Source organism: Pteropus medius, unplaced genomic scaffold (assembly GCF_902729225.1).
Source record: "Pteropus medius unplaced genomic scaffold, Ma_sr-lr_union100, whole genome shotgun sequence".
Classification (NCBI taxonomy): Eukaryota; Metazoa; Chordata; class Mammalia; order Chiroptera; family Pteropodidae; genus Pteropus; species Pteropus medius.
In genome coordinates this window covers 1,324,654-1,340,672 of record NW_024350324.1, presented here as the reverse complement: position 1 = coordinate 1,340,672, position 16,019 = coordinate 1,324,654, and the positions used below count along the sequence as shown (strand labels likewise).

The 16,019-nt window shown below is 57.7% G+C and overlaps 1 protein-coding gene across 5 annotated transcripts in view; it reads left to right on the top strand.

The window, feature by feature from the left end:
• GNG7 (G protein subunit gamma 7) overlaps positions 1-16,019 on the top strand; it is a 106,474-nt gene that overhangs the window by 51,524 nt on the left and 38,931 nt on the right. The window contains exon 1 of one of the 5 annotated variants that reach the window (XM_039839162.1): positions 930-964. The exons of the other annotated variants lie outside the window; for them this stretch is intronic. Coding sequence (XP_039695096.1) covers positions 945-964 — 20 coding nt within the window. The 5' untranslated portion in view covers positions 930-944. Of the gene's footprint in view, positions 1-929; positions 965-16,019 lie in introns of those variants that run through there. 5 annotated transcript variants of the gene reach the window in all.

The window sequence follows — 16,019 nt, the reverse complement described above, 5'->3', positions numbered from 1 at the left end:
CCTTGCTCACGTGATGCTGCCACCGCCACGCACCCACCACGCACCCGCCAGCCTGAGTCGCCACGCTTCAGGAAAGCCCGCCACAGGGGTGTGGGCCGGAGGCTGGGTCGGGCGTCGCCAGCACGCAGGGCTGAACACTGCGTCACGCGGCCCAGCAGTCCCCCGGGTGGGTTCCCACAAGAAACGAAGGGATCCCCACTCACGCACACGTGCACAGCTGTGGGAACAGCCCAGATATCCTAAAGCAGATGACAGACACGCAACGTGGCCACCCACACAGGGCGGTGTCACTTGGCTATGAAAAGGAGGCGGGCGCTGACACGTGAATGCATGACGCTCCGTGAGAGATGCTGGACACACGAGGCCACACAGCGTTATTCCACTGATGTGACATGTCCAGAACAGGCGCATCCATGGGGACAGAGAGTGAGGAGTGGGTGTCGGGCTGGCGAGGGGGGTGGGGGTGACTGCTGGTGTGAACGGGGCTTCTTTCGCGGTGATGGAATGTTCTGGAGTTACATAGCGGTGATGGCGGCACAGCATTGTGAATGCGCTCGGTGCCACGTAAACGTCCACATTAAAATGGTTCGTTTTATTTTATGCAAATCTCACCTCAATTGAAAAAGAACACAGGTGGCAGAAGGAAGTGTGGCTTTGGAGCCAGCACACAGACCGGGCAGGTCCACGGGCAGGTCCACGGGCTGGCAGGCGTCCAATGGAGGCTTGGCCTGACTGGGAGGGCGCCCACAAACCACAGGCCCCGGAGGGCCCAGGGCCACTGTGTCCTGTACCACTGCCCCCTCCCCCCAACCCAGAGGACTTCGAGGATCTTGCTCCGAGCTCTTTACAGGAGCAGAATTCGCTGGAGGAGGCCCAGAGGCTCTGGCCGGAGTGTCCCGCAGAAGCAGAGGGAGCTCTGCCAGGTCCCGCCTCATGACCCTGGAATGCAGCCAAGACAGCACAGGTGAGCCTGCATCTGGGGACACGTGAGCCAGCCGCCTGTCTCCGGATTACAAACCTGCGTCACTTGGGGATCATCCTGTGCTGTGCCCTCGGCTCCTACCGTGCCTCCGACGGGTACCCTCGCCCTCCCGGCGTGCGGGGATGCCCTGCGTGACTCGAGGCCTGTTCGCGGGAAGGTCGCGTGTGGGCAGACCCCGTGCTGAGTCAGGTCTATCTCTCGTTTCGGTTTTTCTCGCCCTCAGCCCTCCCCCTTCTCCTCGCCTCCTACACATCGTGCTGACTTTTGGGGGTTGAAACCACTGTGGTTTGCTCTGTGCCGTGTGAGGCTCAGCCTAACCTTCTCAAATGCCACCTGATCTCGGGCACTTCCTCAAGGAGCTGCAGCCCGGTCCCCGGGAACTTTCTGAGCCCCCCTGAGCCCGGCACGTGTGCTGCTGGCCGGGGCCGGGGACGGTCTAGTTTTGCTGCCCGCCACGGGTCGCCGCTTCAGGCTTTGCTGTTGTGCTGGCTGCTGCCTAGAGAGCTGCTGGCTTGTTTTTGGTGCTGGCTAGGGCTCGGTCCCTGCATCCCCATGCTCGGCCCTGGCACTGCTCTTCAGTGGGGGGGCGGGGGGGACCCCCCGGGACGGAGTCCCAACAGGCTGACGCCAGGCGATTTTATTTCCCGTCTTTGTTTTTAAAAAGTGTTACCATTTTAGTCTTTCTAAGTGGGCAGCTCGTTGGCACTTGGCACATTCTCAGTCTCGTGCAGCCGTCACCACTATCTAGGTCTGCAAGTTTCTCATCAGCCCAGACGGAAGCCTTCGCGTCTGAGTTTCAGGGTGTCCTCCAGGAAGGCCGTGCCCGCTCTTCCCGGCTCCTAGAAGCAGACCGCTCCCTCGGGGGCCACCCGCTGCTGGTCCGCGTGGGCCGTGTCCTGTAATGTCCTATAAGCATGTGTGCTTACCGCGGAAGGAGATGCGGTTGGCGGGGGATGGCCCCCAAGGGCGCTGGGCCCTAAGTACCGAGACTATAGGAATGTCCCCTGCTAGGGCCCAGGACTGTGCGCTGGCCCCCTTGGCCCCGCTAGGAAGAGGGAAGCAGAGGGACACAGGAGATGGCCGTGTGATGACAGGCAGACGCTGGGTGACGTGGCCACAGACCAAGGGACACCTGGATACCTGGAGCCCCCAGAAGCTGGGACAGGCAGGAAGGACCTTGCCCTGGAACCTCCAGAGGGAGCATGGCCCTGTGACACCTTGATCTCAGCCCAGTGACACTGGTTTCAGACTTCTGGCCTCCAAAGCCGCAGAGAATACATTTCTGCTGTTTTAAGTCACCAAATCAGTGATGTGTTTCAGCGGCCCCAGGATGAAGACAGACTGCCCAAAAGGTCTGCATGCCAGTCACTGAACCCCGCTCACCCTGGGTTCAGGGGCTTCCTCAGGCCCCGTAGCCGCTGCTCCTGGGCGGGGCGGGGGCGGGGGCACAGCTGGGTTTCGCTCTCCCACTCTTCCTGGGAAAAGCGTCCTGGGAAAAGCATTGGACAGGCCACACCTCATCCCTGACCACCGCGGGGTGGGGGCGAGAGTGGAGGGCGTGGGAAAGGCCTTCACACCCCCATCAGAGCCCGAGAACTTTCGGTTTCTCAAAAAAGAAAGGCCCGTGACTCGCCAGTTCAGCTCCCCCATCTGTGAAATGAATCAAGGTGACACAGACTGTGACATTCCTCCCCTACGAGAAGCTAAAAAAAAAAAAAGTCTGTGCACAATGAATAAAAACAGGCTGCATCCTCCCCCGAGGCAGAGGCCGCTCCCCTGGCTCCCGCCGTGTCCTCCAGATGGTCGGGTCTCCTGACGTTAGGCGCCGGCCCGCGTGCGTGAGCCCCGCGTGCGTGAGCCCCGCGTGCGTGAGCCCCGCGTGCTTTCCGGCAGTCTCTGCTCCAGCCTCTGAAGCCAGGGCTCTGAGTTTGTGTGTCCGAGCCTGGGACAGTCGGATTCCTCTGACATCTCCATGTGGCATTTGCAGCCCAGAGAGCCACCACTTGTCCCCTCTGCAGCCGGCGGGATGGGAGGGACATAGCAGCTCTGCCTTTGACCCTCGGCTCTGCCCTGCGCTGCAGGACACGGCACGAAGCATGTCACCTCTCGCTTTCAAAATAAGCGGTGGTGGGCAGAGCGGCCTCCCCCGTGGCGCAGTGGGGAGGATGGAGCGGCCGCCGCCCAGGCCCTGCCCCTTCACCCTCACACACGCTGGACCCCTGCCCTCCGGGCCCCTCTGTGCCCAGCACCTGCCAGAGCCAGGGCCCTCCACTTCTAGTACCTACTTTCCTCGGCCTTTGACCCCTTCCGGTTGTTAACTGACAGCCTGGCCATAAAAGGCAATTCTGATCTAAGAGAAAGGGGGGAAGAGGACGGGGTGGCCCGCTGCCCAGCCGACTTATGCTTTCGCGCTGCAACCGGGCGTCTGGGATTAATTTAGATTCTCAGAATACCGTCGGAGGCAGCACATGCTGCTACGATTGCGTCGGAGCGTGTGCTCAGATGCCCCGGGGCCCTGCCCGAGGTGTCCCCGCCCCGCCCATCTGGGGCCGCAGCTCCGCTGCTTTAGGGGGCCGGAGGTGGGGGGGGTCTCTGATGTAACCTGGAGCCTCGCACAGATTGTTCTTTTCTGCTGGCAGCCTCTCCCTGGGCCCGAGGGGAGGCGGCGCCTCTGCAGGGCCGGGCGGAGGGAAGCCGGAGTCTGCAGACGGCTCAGCCTCGGTCAGGATAACGTCTCGGGGGCCGGCAGGCTTCCTTCCTGGAGATGCCTCCAGAATGCTTCTCGCCGCTTCTGGAAGGGGCGTTAACAGCCATCTGGGATGCCACCGCCTTTTCCTCGGCAGAGTCTTACGTCGGGGAGGTGACATCAGCTCCCTTCCTGCCTCTCTTTTCCTGCTGCCAAGCACTGGGGACACTGGCGGCAGAGCAGGGGCGACGGCGACAGACACGTATCCTGAGCGTACACTGCACGTCCGCACGTGTATCTGCAGATCCGCACAAGCCGTAGCTGGACGCCATCACGTCGCCTTGGCAACACAGGACCGGTCCAGCAGTCAGATGTTGGTCGGATAGAATGAAGGAGGTCATCTGGGGTGACGTCTTCACGTCCCAGGGCTTTGGAGCGGGCAGGAGTCCCAGAGGTCCCCCGGAGCAGGCGGAGCGACCGTCTGTGCTACACTCAGTGGTTTGGGCGGCGCCCGTGCCTTGAGCACCTTCCCCATCCGCAGAACGGAGGGCAGGAATCTGTGGCGTGGCTCCGCCGGCCCGCCGTGTGCCTTCCCCTCGTCCCCTCGCCCGTGCGGCCACACCAGTGTGGCGTCACTGCGGACGGAGCACAGAGGCTGGCGGGAGAGTCCAGCTGTCCCCCGTCCAGCCAGACGTGAGAGAGACTTGCGAAAGCGAAACGCCACTGTTCTCCCTAAGACAATTATTTTGGAGAAAGTGTTACTTTTCATTTCGAAACGTAGTCCTGACAAAATTTTGGAAATAGGTTATTTTTTTTTTAACACACGCTGCTTGGAATCCTTAGTCATCTTTTTTAAAAAATAGAAAAAATCTATTTTCTAGAGCAGTTTTAGATGCATGGCAAAATGGAACAGAAGGTAGAGATGTCCCACGTGCCCCCACCCCACACACGTCCTCCCCCGTGATTTTTTATCATCATAATTATGTGCGCGTATGTATTTTTATATAACGGTTACTGAAATTTTTAGGTACTACACAATTCACATATTTAAAGTGTTTAATTCAGTGCTTTCTACTATATATTCAGAGTCATGCGTCCATCACCACAGGTAAACTTTAGCCCAGCGGTCCCCACACTTTGTGGCACAGGGACCGGTGCTCCTATGAGAACCTAACACCTGACGACCTGAGGCGGGGCTGAGGCGGTGATGCCGGCTGGGGAGCGGCTGCAGATGCAGATGGAGATTCATTTGCTCGCCTCCTGCTGTGCAGCCCGGTTCCTAACAGGCCACGGACCGGTACCAGGTCGCAGCCCAGGGGTTGGGGACCCCTGCCGTTTGTCCCCTGCTAAAGAAAGCTCCATATCTATTGGCGGCCATTCTCCATCTCCACCTTCCCCCAGCCCCTGGCCACCGTGCACTCACTTCCTGTCTCTAAAGATTTGTTCATTCTGGACATGTCATGTAAATGGAGTCACACACCGCGTGGCCTTTGTGTCAGCGTCTCTCGCTGAGCGTCGTGTGTTCGAGGTCCGTCCACGTCGTGGTGAGTGTCGGCGCCTCGCCGCTTTCCAGGGCCGAGCGACACTCCCGTGTGGACGGCCACGTTGTATCTGTCCGTCCGTCTTTGACGGACACAGTCTTATTCGCTCTTCGGCCGCTGTGCACAGGGCTGCCATGGACATTTGCCCAGGTCGAGCATCTTTCCATGTGATCGTCGGTTCTCTTCAGAGACCGAGAGGAAGGACGTCGCGCGTGACTCACCTGGGTGTTAGCTGGACCCCTGCACCACGAGCGCTCCCTTTCCACACCGTCTGTCTGTCTGTCCTTTCTGTCCGTCCGCTTGCGGGCCTCTCCACGGAGGGCGCTGGCCACACAGGCCTGTGGGACATCTGAGGGGCCCACGGGGGGCTGACCTGCGGGAGAGGGGTGCCCCAGGTCAGCTGCTCAGCAGATGCACCGTCGGTGCTCCCGAGTCAACGCAGGACACTTGCCATCTCATGTGTCAGGCCTTCTAGACCAGAACTCTCCACCGGAGCCGTCCCGTCCCCAGGGAACACGGGGCCCTCGATGTCTAGGGACGTCTATGGTCGTCACAGCTGGGGGTACTCCTGTCATCGAGTGGGTGGGGCCACGAAGGACTCCCCTAACCCCGATGTGCACAGTGCTGAGGGGGAGACCTGGGGTGCACCCTGCCGGTCCTGCCACTCGGAGCGCGAAGGCCCCTCCTTTGTGACACACGCCTTCCCGCAGAGCCTCCTGGGCTGCCTCTGAGCTTTGCTGTTGGGGTCAGACCCACATTTCAGTGGTCACTCAACCACCTTAGAGAAACGCCCAGACTTCCCCGATTCTGGTAGCACCGGGGAGATGGGCCCGCGTCCGCGTCCTGCATTCTGGGGGCTGTCAGGGCAGCAGCCCCCAAAGCCTTGACGCGCTGTCAGAACCCGCCCGGTCCGTTGGGTTCACGGGCCCCGGCTTGCAGGAAGGGGCGGGCCACTGCACTGTTTATTTTGGTGAAATGAAACCTCAGACCTCCAGGGGGATGTTGCAGAAGTCAGCGTCCCCCACGTCAGCGGGGGACAGCGCAGCATTGCCAAGGGCAGCCCAGGACAGCGGCGGCGTCTAACCAATGCCACGCGGTGCTCGCGGACCGGAACTGCGCCCGCGGCACCGTGGTGGCCGCCGGTTTCCAGCCAAGCGTGGGGCACCCCGCGTCCGGCCGCGCCCGCCCCGCAGCCCCTGCCCGCCACGCCGCAGTCGCTACTTCCCATTTTTGGAAATGCGTCTTGAAACTAGACTTGTTTCCAGCCAAAGCGAGGTGACCTTTCCTTCAGTTTCTAGTGTTTTCCCTTCACTGAAAACGAAACCAATGCAGAAATGATGCCGGCTGAACACACGTCGAGGTTTTCTCAACCTCATTTTTCATTTTTTTTTTTTCATGATCGCAGCCCCCCCACCCCCCTCACCCCAGTGGGCCTTTTCAAGACTTTCTCTTAATGGTTTCTCATCATAAAGAAGAATGCTGGGGGAGTCCAGTCAGCATGGCGGTGTAGGTCAATCATAATCAAAACAGTTTTTAAATATTGAAAACAAAGAATGCCAGCCATGGACGAAGACACTTCACATCTCGAAAGGTCATGAGTTCATAGCGATACCTCAAAAAAAAAACCCTCCCTTGCTCACCTGTGCAGGTTGCTCGTCACTGGGAAAAATCGATGCCGGTAATCAGTTGATGGGGAAAGTCCACTTGGCGGGAGCCCCGGGAAGTGTGATGGTGGCTCAGGGGGACCCAGTGTCTGGTGTCGTCTCCCCGCGTGGCTGTGCACGGGAGGAGTGAGCTTGTTTGCTCCTCCCCGAGAATCGATTCTCGCTCCACCCCCCCACCTTGAGAATGTATAAACGCACCTAATCATACAGGCGTGAGAAGGGGGAGGCTCCCATCGTAGACCCGCCCCCCAGAACGACCCGCCAGTGAGCGCGTGGCCAGGGTGGGGTTCATGGTTATGAACGTGTGGGTAGGGTGGGGTTCACAGTTTTGAGCGTGTGCACAGGGTGGTGTTCACGGTCATGAGCACGTAGACGGGACTGTCCAATCCAGTCCAAACCTGGCCATTGGGTTTTGATGATGAGTTTGGGGCCAGTTTCTCGATTTTCCCGTGTTTCCACTCGTTCATATGAAGGAAGAACAGGCGTTGCGTTTGTGCGGTGGGATAATAGCCTTCTCTCGCGCTGGGTTGTCGTGAGCATGAAATTGGGGACTCGGTGGGGCCCGATGAGGGTGTGTGCTAAATAAATGCCACTTTTGCTGTTGTTTCCACCACTCCCATGTCACCTCTGAAATGTTCTCTCTAGACCCTTCCTTCACACACACACCCCCATGTGGACACGGGTGCGGAGCGGTACTGTCTGCGTGGCCGATGGGCCAGGCTTGGGAGCACACCCCTTCACGGGGGGTTGAGTCCTGGTGGGTTCCCCAGATGTGCGGGACCACATTTTATGTTGGTTTCTTAGCTCCGGGTTCTAAGCTACTTGGGGTGAGAACAGGCTGCCAGTCCTTAGAGAAGCCCCACAGACTCGGCGGGGAGGCCGTGTCTTTACCGCATCTCTGCGTGGCGGGGAGCTCTCTGTCTGGTCTCTCTTCCCCTGAGAGTGAGTCCCTACAAGTGTCCCGGCCTTTTAAATAACGTACACAACTGTGTGTGTGGTAAAATGCACATGACGTAAACTCTACCATCCTAACCTTTCGTAAGGGCACACAGCTCAGTGGCCTTAAGCACATTCACATGTCGTGTAGCCATCCCCACTGTCCACCTCCGAGACTTATTCATCGTCCCACACTGATGCTCTGTCCCCGTGACACACTCATTCCCCTCCCCTCCCCCAGCCCCTGGCTCTACCATCTACTCTCTGTCTCCAAATCTGACACCTCTGGGGACCTCCCGGGAGTGGGATCACATAGGACGTGTCCCGTGTCTGGCTCATGTCACTGAGCAAAATGTCCTCAGGTCCATCCACGATGCAGAGGTGGCAGGACGCCCGACCTTTTCAGGGCTGAGTCATACTTCCCTGTGAAGACCTCATCGTGTCCATCATCCTTCACGGACACTGGGCTCGTGTCCACGTTTTGTGCAAATGTCCCTTCACGTCCCTGCTGTCAGAGGTGGGTCGTCCCAGAGGTGGGTCGCCGGGCCACACGCTGGTTCTCCGTTGAACGCTCTGAGGACGCCTCCTCCCGTTTCCCACGGTGGCTGCCTCATCTCACCCCCCATCAGCCGTGCACAGGATTCTGCTTTTCCTACATCCATACCTGTTCTAAGCCCCATTTTAATCTGTGGTTTCAAATCACAAAAGCGACAACTTACTAGGAAAAAAAAAAAATACCAAAAAGGCATAAAGAAGCAGCAGAAATCATGTTTTTCTCTTAAATGCCACTAGCAATTATCAACCAGGGCTTCGGCAAAGCCAGGTTTGCCCTGGAGTTCCAGGCCTGGCTGGTCCTCGAGACGCCGGCTGTGGGCCACAAGCCCTCACTCCCGGACGGTGCCACGGGGTCTGCAGAGCACAGGGACAGATCCTGTGTGCATCGCTGGCATCTTTCTGGCGAGAAAGGGCGAGCAGAGGCCGGGTAGCATGTTGGCAAATAGTGTTAGCATGTGGGAGTGTTTCTTGCAGATCTTGTAAGGAGTGGCAGGGAGCGTGGATTATTTTTAACATCTGCATCACGGGCTCCCACAAGCCCTCTGAGCATGGAGCACTTGTTTCTGAGTGGAACATGCCGTGCGAGAATGTTCCACTGTGTCCTCTGAGTGATGCCGAGTTGCTAGGTTACCGAGGGCATCAGGAATCCAGGGAACGACGTACAATTGTATTCGACTGTGAGAAATTAAAAAGGTATTGACATTTTAGAAGGATAAGAATAGTATTGGACCATGATTTGCGATTCCCGAATTCTAGTTCCAGTTCTGCATTATCTATTATGCATTTGAATAAAAGGATGGATGCATGGATGGAGGGATGAGCGGGTGGGTGGGTGGGTAGACAAGTAAGTAGGTCAGTAGATAGATAGATAGATAGATAGATAGATAGATAGATAGATAGATAGATAGGACAGTTTTGTCAAGCTATAATTCACATAATTCTATTTCTAAGCCTCAGTTTCTTCATCTATAAAAATATACGGAAATGAGCATGTGTTTGATGAACTAATTAGAAAAGTGACTTCCTGTTCTCCTTTACCTATTCTATTTTTTCCATATCGCTTCTGTTTTTTTTATGATGCTTTGAAAAACCGAAGTGCTCGAAAAACCCAGGTGGATAAAGGGCCCAACCTGGTAATAGTGTCACCTCTCATTTATTTTCTTTCGTTTATTTTAAGATTTATATACTATAGATCTAAAAAGATATAAGATTTATATATTTTGAGTGTACGATTCAATGCTTTTTAATATATTTACAGAGTTTACAACCATCACCACCGTCCTGAACAGTCTCAGCCCCAAAGGAGACCCGTCCCCATCAGCAGTCACCCTCCCCTCACCCCCAGCCGCTGACAGCCACGAACCCACTCTCTGTCCCCGTGGACCGGCCTGTTTTGCATGTTTCACATAAACGGAATCGCGCGCCGTGTGGCCTTGAGCATCCGGCGTCGCTCACTCCGCACGGCGTTTTTAGGGTCCATTCGTGTTGCGGCGTGTGTGTGTGAAGTTTGCAATGATCATAGGCGTCATAGCGCCCTCCGTGCGCATGGCCGGGGGGTGCCAGAGCAGTGCTGTGCCTTCCTTACTGCTCCCGTGGCCTGGACACCAGAGGAGGGGACCAGATTCAAGCAGGAGCGGTGGGGACGGCAGGGAAATGTCTAGGGGCAGGTGGGAGACTTTGAGGAGCCACAGCAAAGGCGACCTGGGAGTCAGACAGGCCCAGGGGACAGCACGGGACCCCAGTGTCACACCCGAGCAACCAGGGAGAAAGACGCTGCCATGAGGCCAGGCGGGAGAACCTGCGGGGAACCACGATCAGCCGGAGGAGCTTACGGGGTGACCCAGTCTGCCGTGCAGAGGGCTTCCCAGAGCGCAGGACCTGGAGTGCTACAGCCAGGACGAGCTCGTGACCCCGAGTGCGGGGTTCCCACAAAGCGGCCAAGAATAGATACGTCAGCAGGCAGTTTGGAGCGAGGGTCAGAGGAGGATGGAGAAGAAATACGGCCTGGACGGACGGCGTTCCCACAGGGCTGGCGTCCAGCCTCAGCTGCCCCCTGTCCCCATTCCGTTCCCGGCCAGGGAACAGGCTCTTTGACCTCCCTCTGGGCAGCTGCTGACTTAAGGAAAAAAAGCAGAAAGCCCTGATGACGCGTTTGTGAAGTCCGTTTGCTACCTGTCCCCCTGCAGACAGCCTGTGGGGGCTCATCTCGGTGCGACTTTGATACGATACCCTCTGGCTGTCCCGGGGGCGCCCCCGCGGTAAGACAGTGGGCTCCAGGGCCCCCCAGGTGTCCGAGTGGCTGTGGACCCCGCACCGCTGCCAGGCGGCGTGTGCGCGGAGATGTCGTGTGCCAGGTCACGAAACCTCCCTCGCCCTCCCCAAGCCGGACGCCTTTGATTCTGTCTTCCTCAATGTCGCGTGGAGGCGGTGTGGGGGGTGGGTGCCCTCGTCTTGTCCCTGGCCTCGGGGAAGTTGTGCAGTCCTCACCGTGGAGCACGGTGGCGGCTGCGGGTCTCCCTTGGGGCCCAAGTGTGGTGAGCGTGTCTGTTGCAGATGGTTGCGGGGAGCCGCCCAGCCTTCGTCTCTCTCTGTGGAGGTGCCCATGCGGGTTTCGCCAGCCCTGTGTCCCCAGGGTAAAGCCCGCGTGGCCGGGCAGTGAGACCCTCTTCACCTGCTGTTCCATTTGGCGGGCTGTTGTTTTACTGAAGGTCAGCACACTGGGGACGGATTAGGGGTGAGGAGGAGGTGGGTGTGGCTGAAAGGCGTGGCACGAGGGAGTCTGGGAACGGTCCCGCACTTTGACAGTTCCGGTGGGGCATGGATCTACTCGCATGCCAAAGTTTGCATGAAGTGACACACACACACACACACGCACCCCAGGTGCACGCATGTAAAACCCGGGGCATCTGAACGGGCTCTGTGCATTGTGCCCACGTCAGATTCCTGGTTGTCGTGGACCGGATCTCTGTCACCCGCCCCGCCCCAATCCATGCGTCGAAGCCCCGCCCCCCAGTGGGCCTAAATGAGGTCTTGAGGGTGAGGCCCTTCGATGGGGGAGGAGGCGAGATCAGAGTCTCCGTCCAGCTTGTGAGGACAGGGCCGGGTCTCGCCAGGAACGCACCCCGTCGGCACCCGATCTGGCCCCGCAGCCTCAGAACCATGAGCGGTGAAGCCCGCTGTCCCAGCCACCGGCTGCCGGACGTTGCCATGCGGGGCGGCCAGGGGCTGGGGGACGACCAACGGGACTTCCTGCGCTTTTTTTTGCAATTTCCTGTGACTCTACAGTGATTTCAAAATAAAAAAGCTTTTACTAAAAAGGCAGACATTTAAAGCAAAAAGAGCCCTGGGAGCTGAAAGGAAGACAGTTGCCGAAGCCACACGGGCGAGCGGACCCCGCGGTGACCCTTTCGGAGAGGGGGGAAGCAGGGCCCCCAGCACCTCCCGCAGAATTCAAGTGCAGTGGCACCGATGATCCCGCATCATTTCTGGTCACCTGTGAGCAGATGGGCGGCCACTTGAGAACATCCAGGTGCCTGGAGAGCACCCCCCTCCCCTCCCTGTGGTCCCAGAGCCCCGCTGCTGGTGTGCGAACCCCCATTTCTAAACTAAAGTCCAAAAAGTGAAAAATGCACCCATGGCCGCCGGGGCTCATGCGCACTCACTCGACTTCCTCAGCCTCTGCACCTCTCAAACCAACTTCCCTAACCCGGTCACCCCGACCTTCCCCGAGTGGAACCAGGACCCCTGATCTGGGCGACCCCAGCTTCCTGCATTTTCCCTTCGAAAGCATCCTGACCGTTTCTGAGTCGACGCTGGCGGGGTTACGTGGCTCCTCCCGGGGCTGCGAGCTCGGAGGGCTGCGCGAGTCTGTTCTGTTCGCCATGTCCCCGTGCGTGTCATAGCGCTGATAAAATGTCCGTGCGATGGGGCCGCGCCAGCGTCCCTCCCCCCGAGTACCGGCTGTCCCCCGGTCCCCTGTCGCCTGTGTCTCCTCCTTCTGCTTGGAGGAAGGGATAGGCTGGTGTCAGGATGATTCCTGACTCTGTGAAGCTGGGCTTGGCTGGGGTCTCCGGTCCAGGGGCACGTCCCTGTCGCTCGTCCTGAGCCTCGAAGCCCCCACATCCTGGCTGGTGCTTCCTGAGGCTCAAAGCAGGTCCCCCCCCCAACCCTCTGGCACTTGCAGACACTGGGGCGAGTCGTCTCTGGGGGCATCCTGGGCACTGTGGGGGCCAAGCAGTGTGACAACCGCAGACGTGCCCAGACATCACACAGCCCGAGAATGTTTACCTGAACGTGCTCTGGCATCGGACCGTCTTCCTGTCCACCGGAAACACGGCGGTGACGTGGGACACTGAGGGAAGCATCAGGAAGCACGTGGCCGACTGATGATCTTTTAAGTAAACTTTTCTTTCTTTGGATGGTTGTAGATTTATGGATAAGTCGTAAGACAGGACGGAGTTCCCGGCTGCCCGTCACGGATCCCCCTCCCACCCCCGGGTTGCCACCTTGTCCCCGCACAGCCGGGGACCCCGCGGTGCATTAGCATTGACGGAGCTGCATCCCTTATTCTCACGTCGCCAGCTCTTCCATCTTTCTGTCCCGGGTGTCACAGCTCCTTAGGCTCCTCTTTTTGGGCTGTGACTTTTTCTCAGACTTTCCTTGTTATGGTGACCGTGAGTTTTGAGGCGACTGGTCCCTCAGTGGCGGTTTGTCTGGTGTTTTTCTCATGGTTAGACGGGGGCGGTGGGTCCTGGGAGGAAGACCCCAGGGCGCAGGGCCTTTTTCATCCCGTAGTACCCAGGGTCATGTGTCTCTGTGACTTATCTCTGTCGATGTTGACCTTGACCCCTTGGCCAGGTCATGTTGGTCAGGCTTCTCTGCCGTCGTTACGATTTTGAGGTCTCATTCGGTTGCATCCAAATGCGGTATTTTTCCAGAGTTCCCATTCAGAGGCGTGTTGCATCCATCCGCCTCTTTTCATTTGAGGAAGTCGAGGCTCAGAGAAGGCCGAGGGCCCCAGGGCCTGGATGTCAGGACTGGGATTCACAGGCAGGCTGGCCCGCCCCCAGGACCCTGTGTGTCCTCCCCGCCCCGCCTTTTAGCCTCGGCTGGGCTCCAGGCGCCCGAGCCCACCGGCAGCGTGTCCAGCATCCTGGCCCTCGGCTTCCCAGGCAGACATGTCACCCCAGGCAGCTTCCGCGTGTGGGCCTTGCCCCAGATTTATGGGCCTGCCGAGCAGCTGGGAAGCTCATCAGAGAGGCGACAGTCACTCTGGACGGTGGGAAGAGCCAGCAGCCCCAGCACCTGCACCAACACTGCCCGTCTGTCACACAGCTTGGGCTGGGGGCCGGGCGTGCACACGCCACCCTCTCTGTCCCTCCTGAGGTCATCCTCATGCCATCACTGGGCCCTCAAGATGTCTGGTCCGGCCCTTGGTCGTTTGTAACAGGCACAGAAGGTCAGATGTTTCCTTCTAAATAGCTTTTTTCCTCTATTTGTAAAATTAATACACGCTCGTGGTTTTAAAAAAGCGTCAGAAAACACAAAGCTTTAAAGAAGAAAAAGAATCCCTGAGCTATACATTCGAGAGAGTGAATTTCATGGTATGTGAACAATATCCTAGTTTTTTAAAAATTAGGAGAAGTCCGCCTGCGTCCCAACCCGGTGACCGCTCTTAAAGAATCTTCCAGATGGACTTTCTCTGCTCGTTTTCAGTCTACTTTCAAATTTATCAAAAAGTTGCAAGAATAGTATAAGAATTCCGTGTCCCCTTTATGTTTGGGCACACCAGCTGTTCGCATCTGTCTTATTCCTATTACTCTTTCTCTGTGTGCGGACACACACGTGTGTGGGTTACCTGTGTGTAGTGCATGAGTCTGTGGAGTGCTGTTTCTGTGCATATACGCACGTAGTTACCCACACACGTGTGGTTGTGCATATTTGCGTTGCACATATAAGCACGTTAGTGTTTTTCTGAGCCACTGGAGGTTAAATGGTAGACAGGCCCCTGAATCCCGCCGGCCCCCCGAACCCCGCTGGCCCTTCCTGGGAGCAGGGACATCCTCGTACAGAGCCACAGCACTGCCGTTGAGGTCTGGACGGTCTGCAGTGCCACGGCCGACCCATGGCCGACCCACAGCCCAGTGGCCTAACTCCGGCCCTTGGCCCCAGGCCATCCCCGCCCACGGTCCCTCTTGTGTCCAGGCATCAATCTCTTTGGATCAAAGGCTGAAAGTGATACCTCGTTGCATTATCTATGATTTTCTGATTACTAGAGGGTGAAGTTTTTCATAATGGTCATTTATCACGCTCTCTGTGGGTTGTTTCTGTCCATCGTAAACAGGTCGTTTTTGAAGTTTTGAGATAACTGGGACCTTAGAGACGAGAGTTCCCTTACCCCTCGTCCAGCTTGTCTCGCCAGCACCTTCGTAACCACAGAGCATTCATCAAAACTAGGCGCCCAGCCCTGCTGCGATACTATTGACCAAAACGTAGGACAAATTCAAATTTCACCCATTTTCCCACTAGTGGACTTTTCCGTCGTCCGTACCATTCAGGATCCCCTATCTAATAAGTTGGTTTGTTCACCTCTTAGTGATTTATCGGAGACCTTTACATATGAAGGACCTCCGTGTTTTGCTCTTTGTACTGTGGTGTAGTATTTCCCATTTAGCCTTTGCGCTTCATTGTGGCGACTTGGGAATCCCGTGGATCAAAGCCCTAATCCCAGCAGAGACGGTAGACAGGGGTCACAGGACAACCGCGCTAAGGGGAGCAAGCATCGGGCACCCGCAGGTCATAGGCCACATTCTGGGCCCTCCACACACTGGTCACACACACACTTTCCCATCCCCTCCCCAGCACTCGCTGTCACCCTGGCACAAGGGGAACCAGTGACCCCCCCATCGCTCCTGAAAACCTCAGTATCTTCCCCGCAGGGTCGTGCCAGCCATGGCAGAGCTGTGTCCTGTACAAGCCGGGGTTCACCCCTTGGCCCCATGTCTGTTGAGTGATGAGGAGCAGGACCCTGTCAGGCACATGGGGTGGGGGACAGCTTGTCGTCTCCACGCCCGAGGGCAGGTGTCCTCATAAGTTCAGAGCAGGGAACCTCATTTCCATAGGGCACAAAGCCACATGTGCAGCGGGGGGCTCGGCTGCAGGCGCGACTCTCCTCTGTGTTTGGGGAGCGTCAGGGCTGGAGGCCAGCGGGGGGCCGGTTCTCACCCTCCTGGGGTTCGAGAGCTCAGCTACCCCTCCCGGAGCCCTCCTGGCAATTTGCAAGTGAGGGAATTAACAGGCCACCCCGCTCCCATCCCCATCACTGGACTGTCCTCTTTCGTTGTTTATTTCTCATCTCATTATTGGGGACCTTATGTTCTCTGTTGGGGACCGGGAGCGGCCAAACTACGGCTTAATGTCTTATCAGGCTGGGATTTCCCAAGAAAGCGTTCTGACCTGGGGACAAGGTTCTTGTTGATTCTTCCTTGTGGCCTGATTTGGGGTAAAAGAGAGAATAATGAGCACTCCCGAGGCTCGGGGGTGGGTCCTGCCTCTGTCCCCTGCATTTAGGCGGAGGGGCGAGCCGGCTGGGGCGGATGTCATGGACAAGGGCCGGGGGCGGTGGGCAGTGGGGGTCCACTCGGCTATGGTGTGTG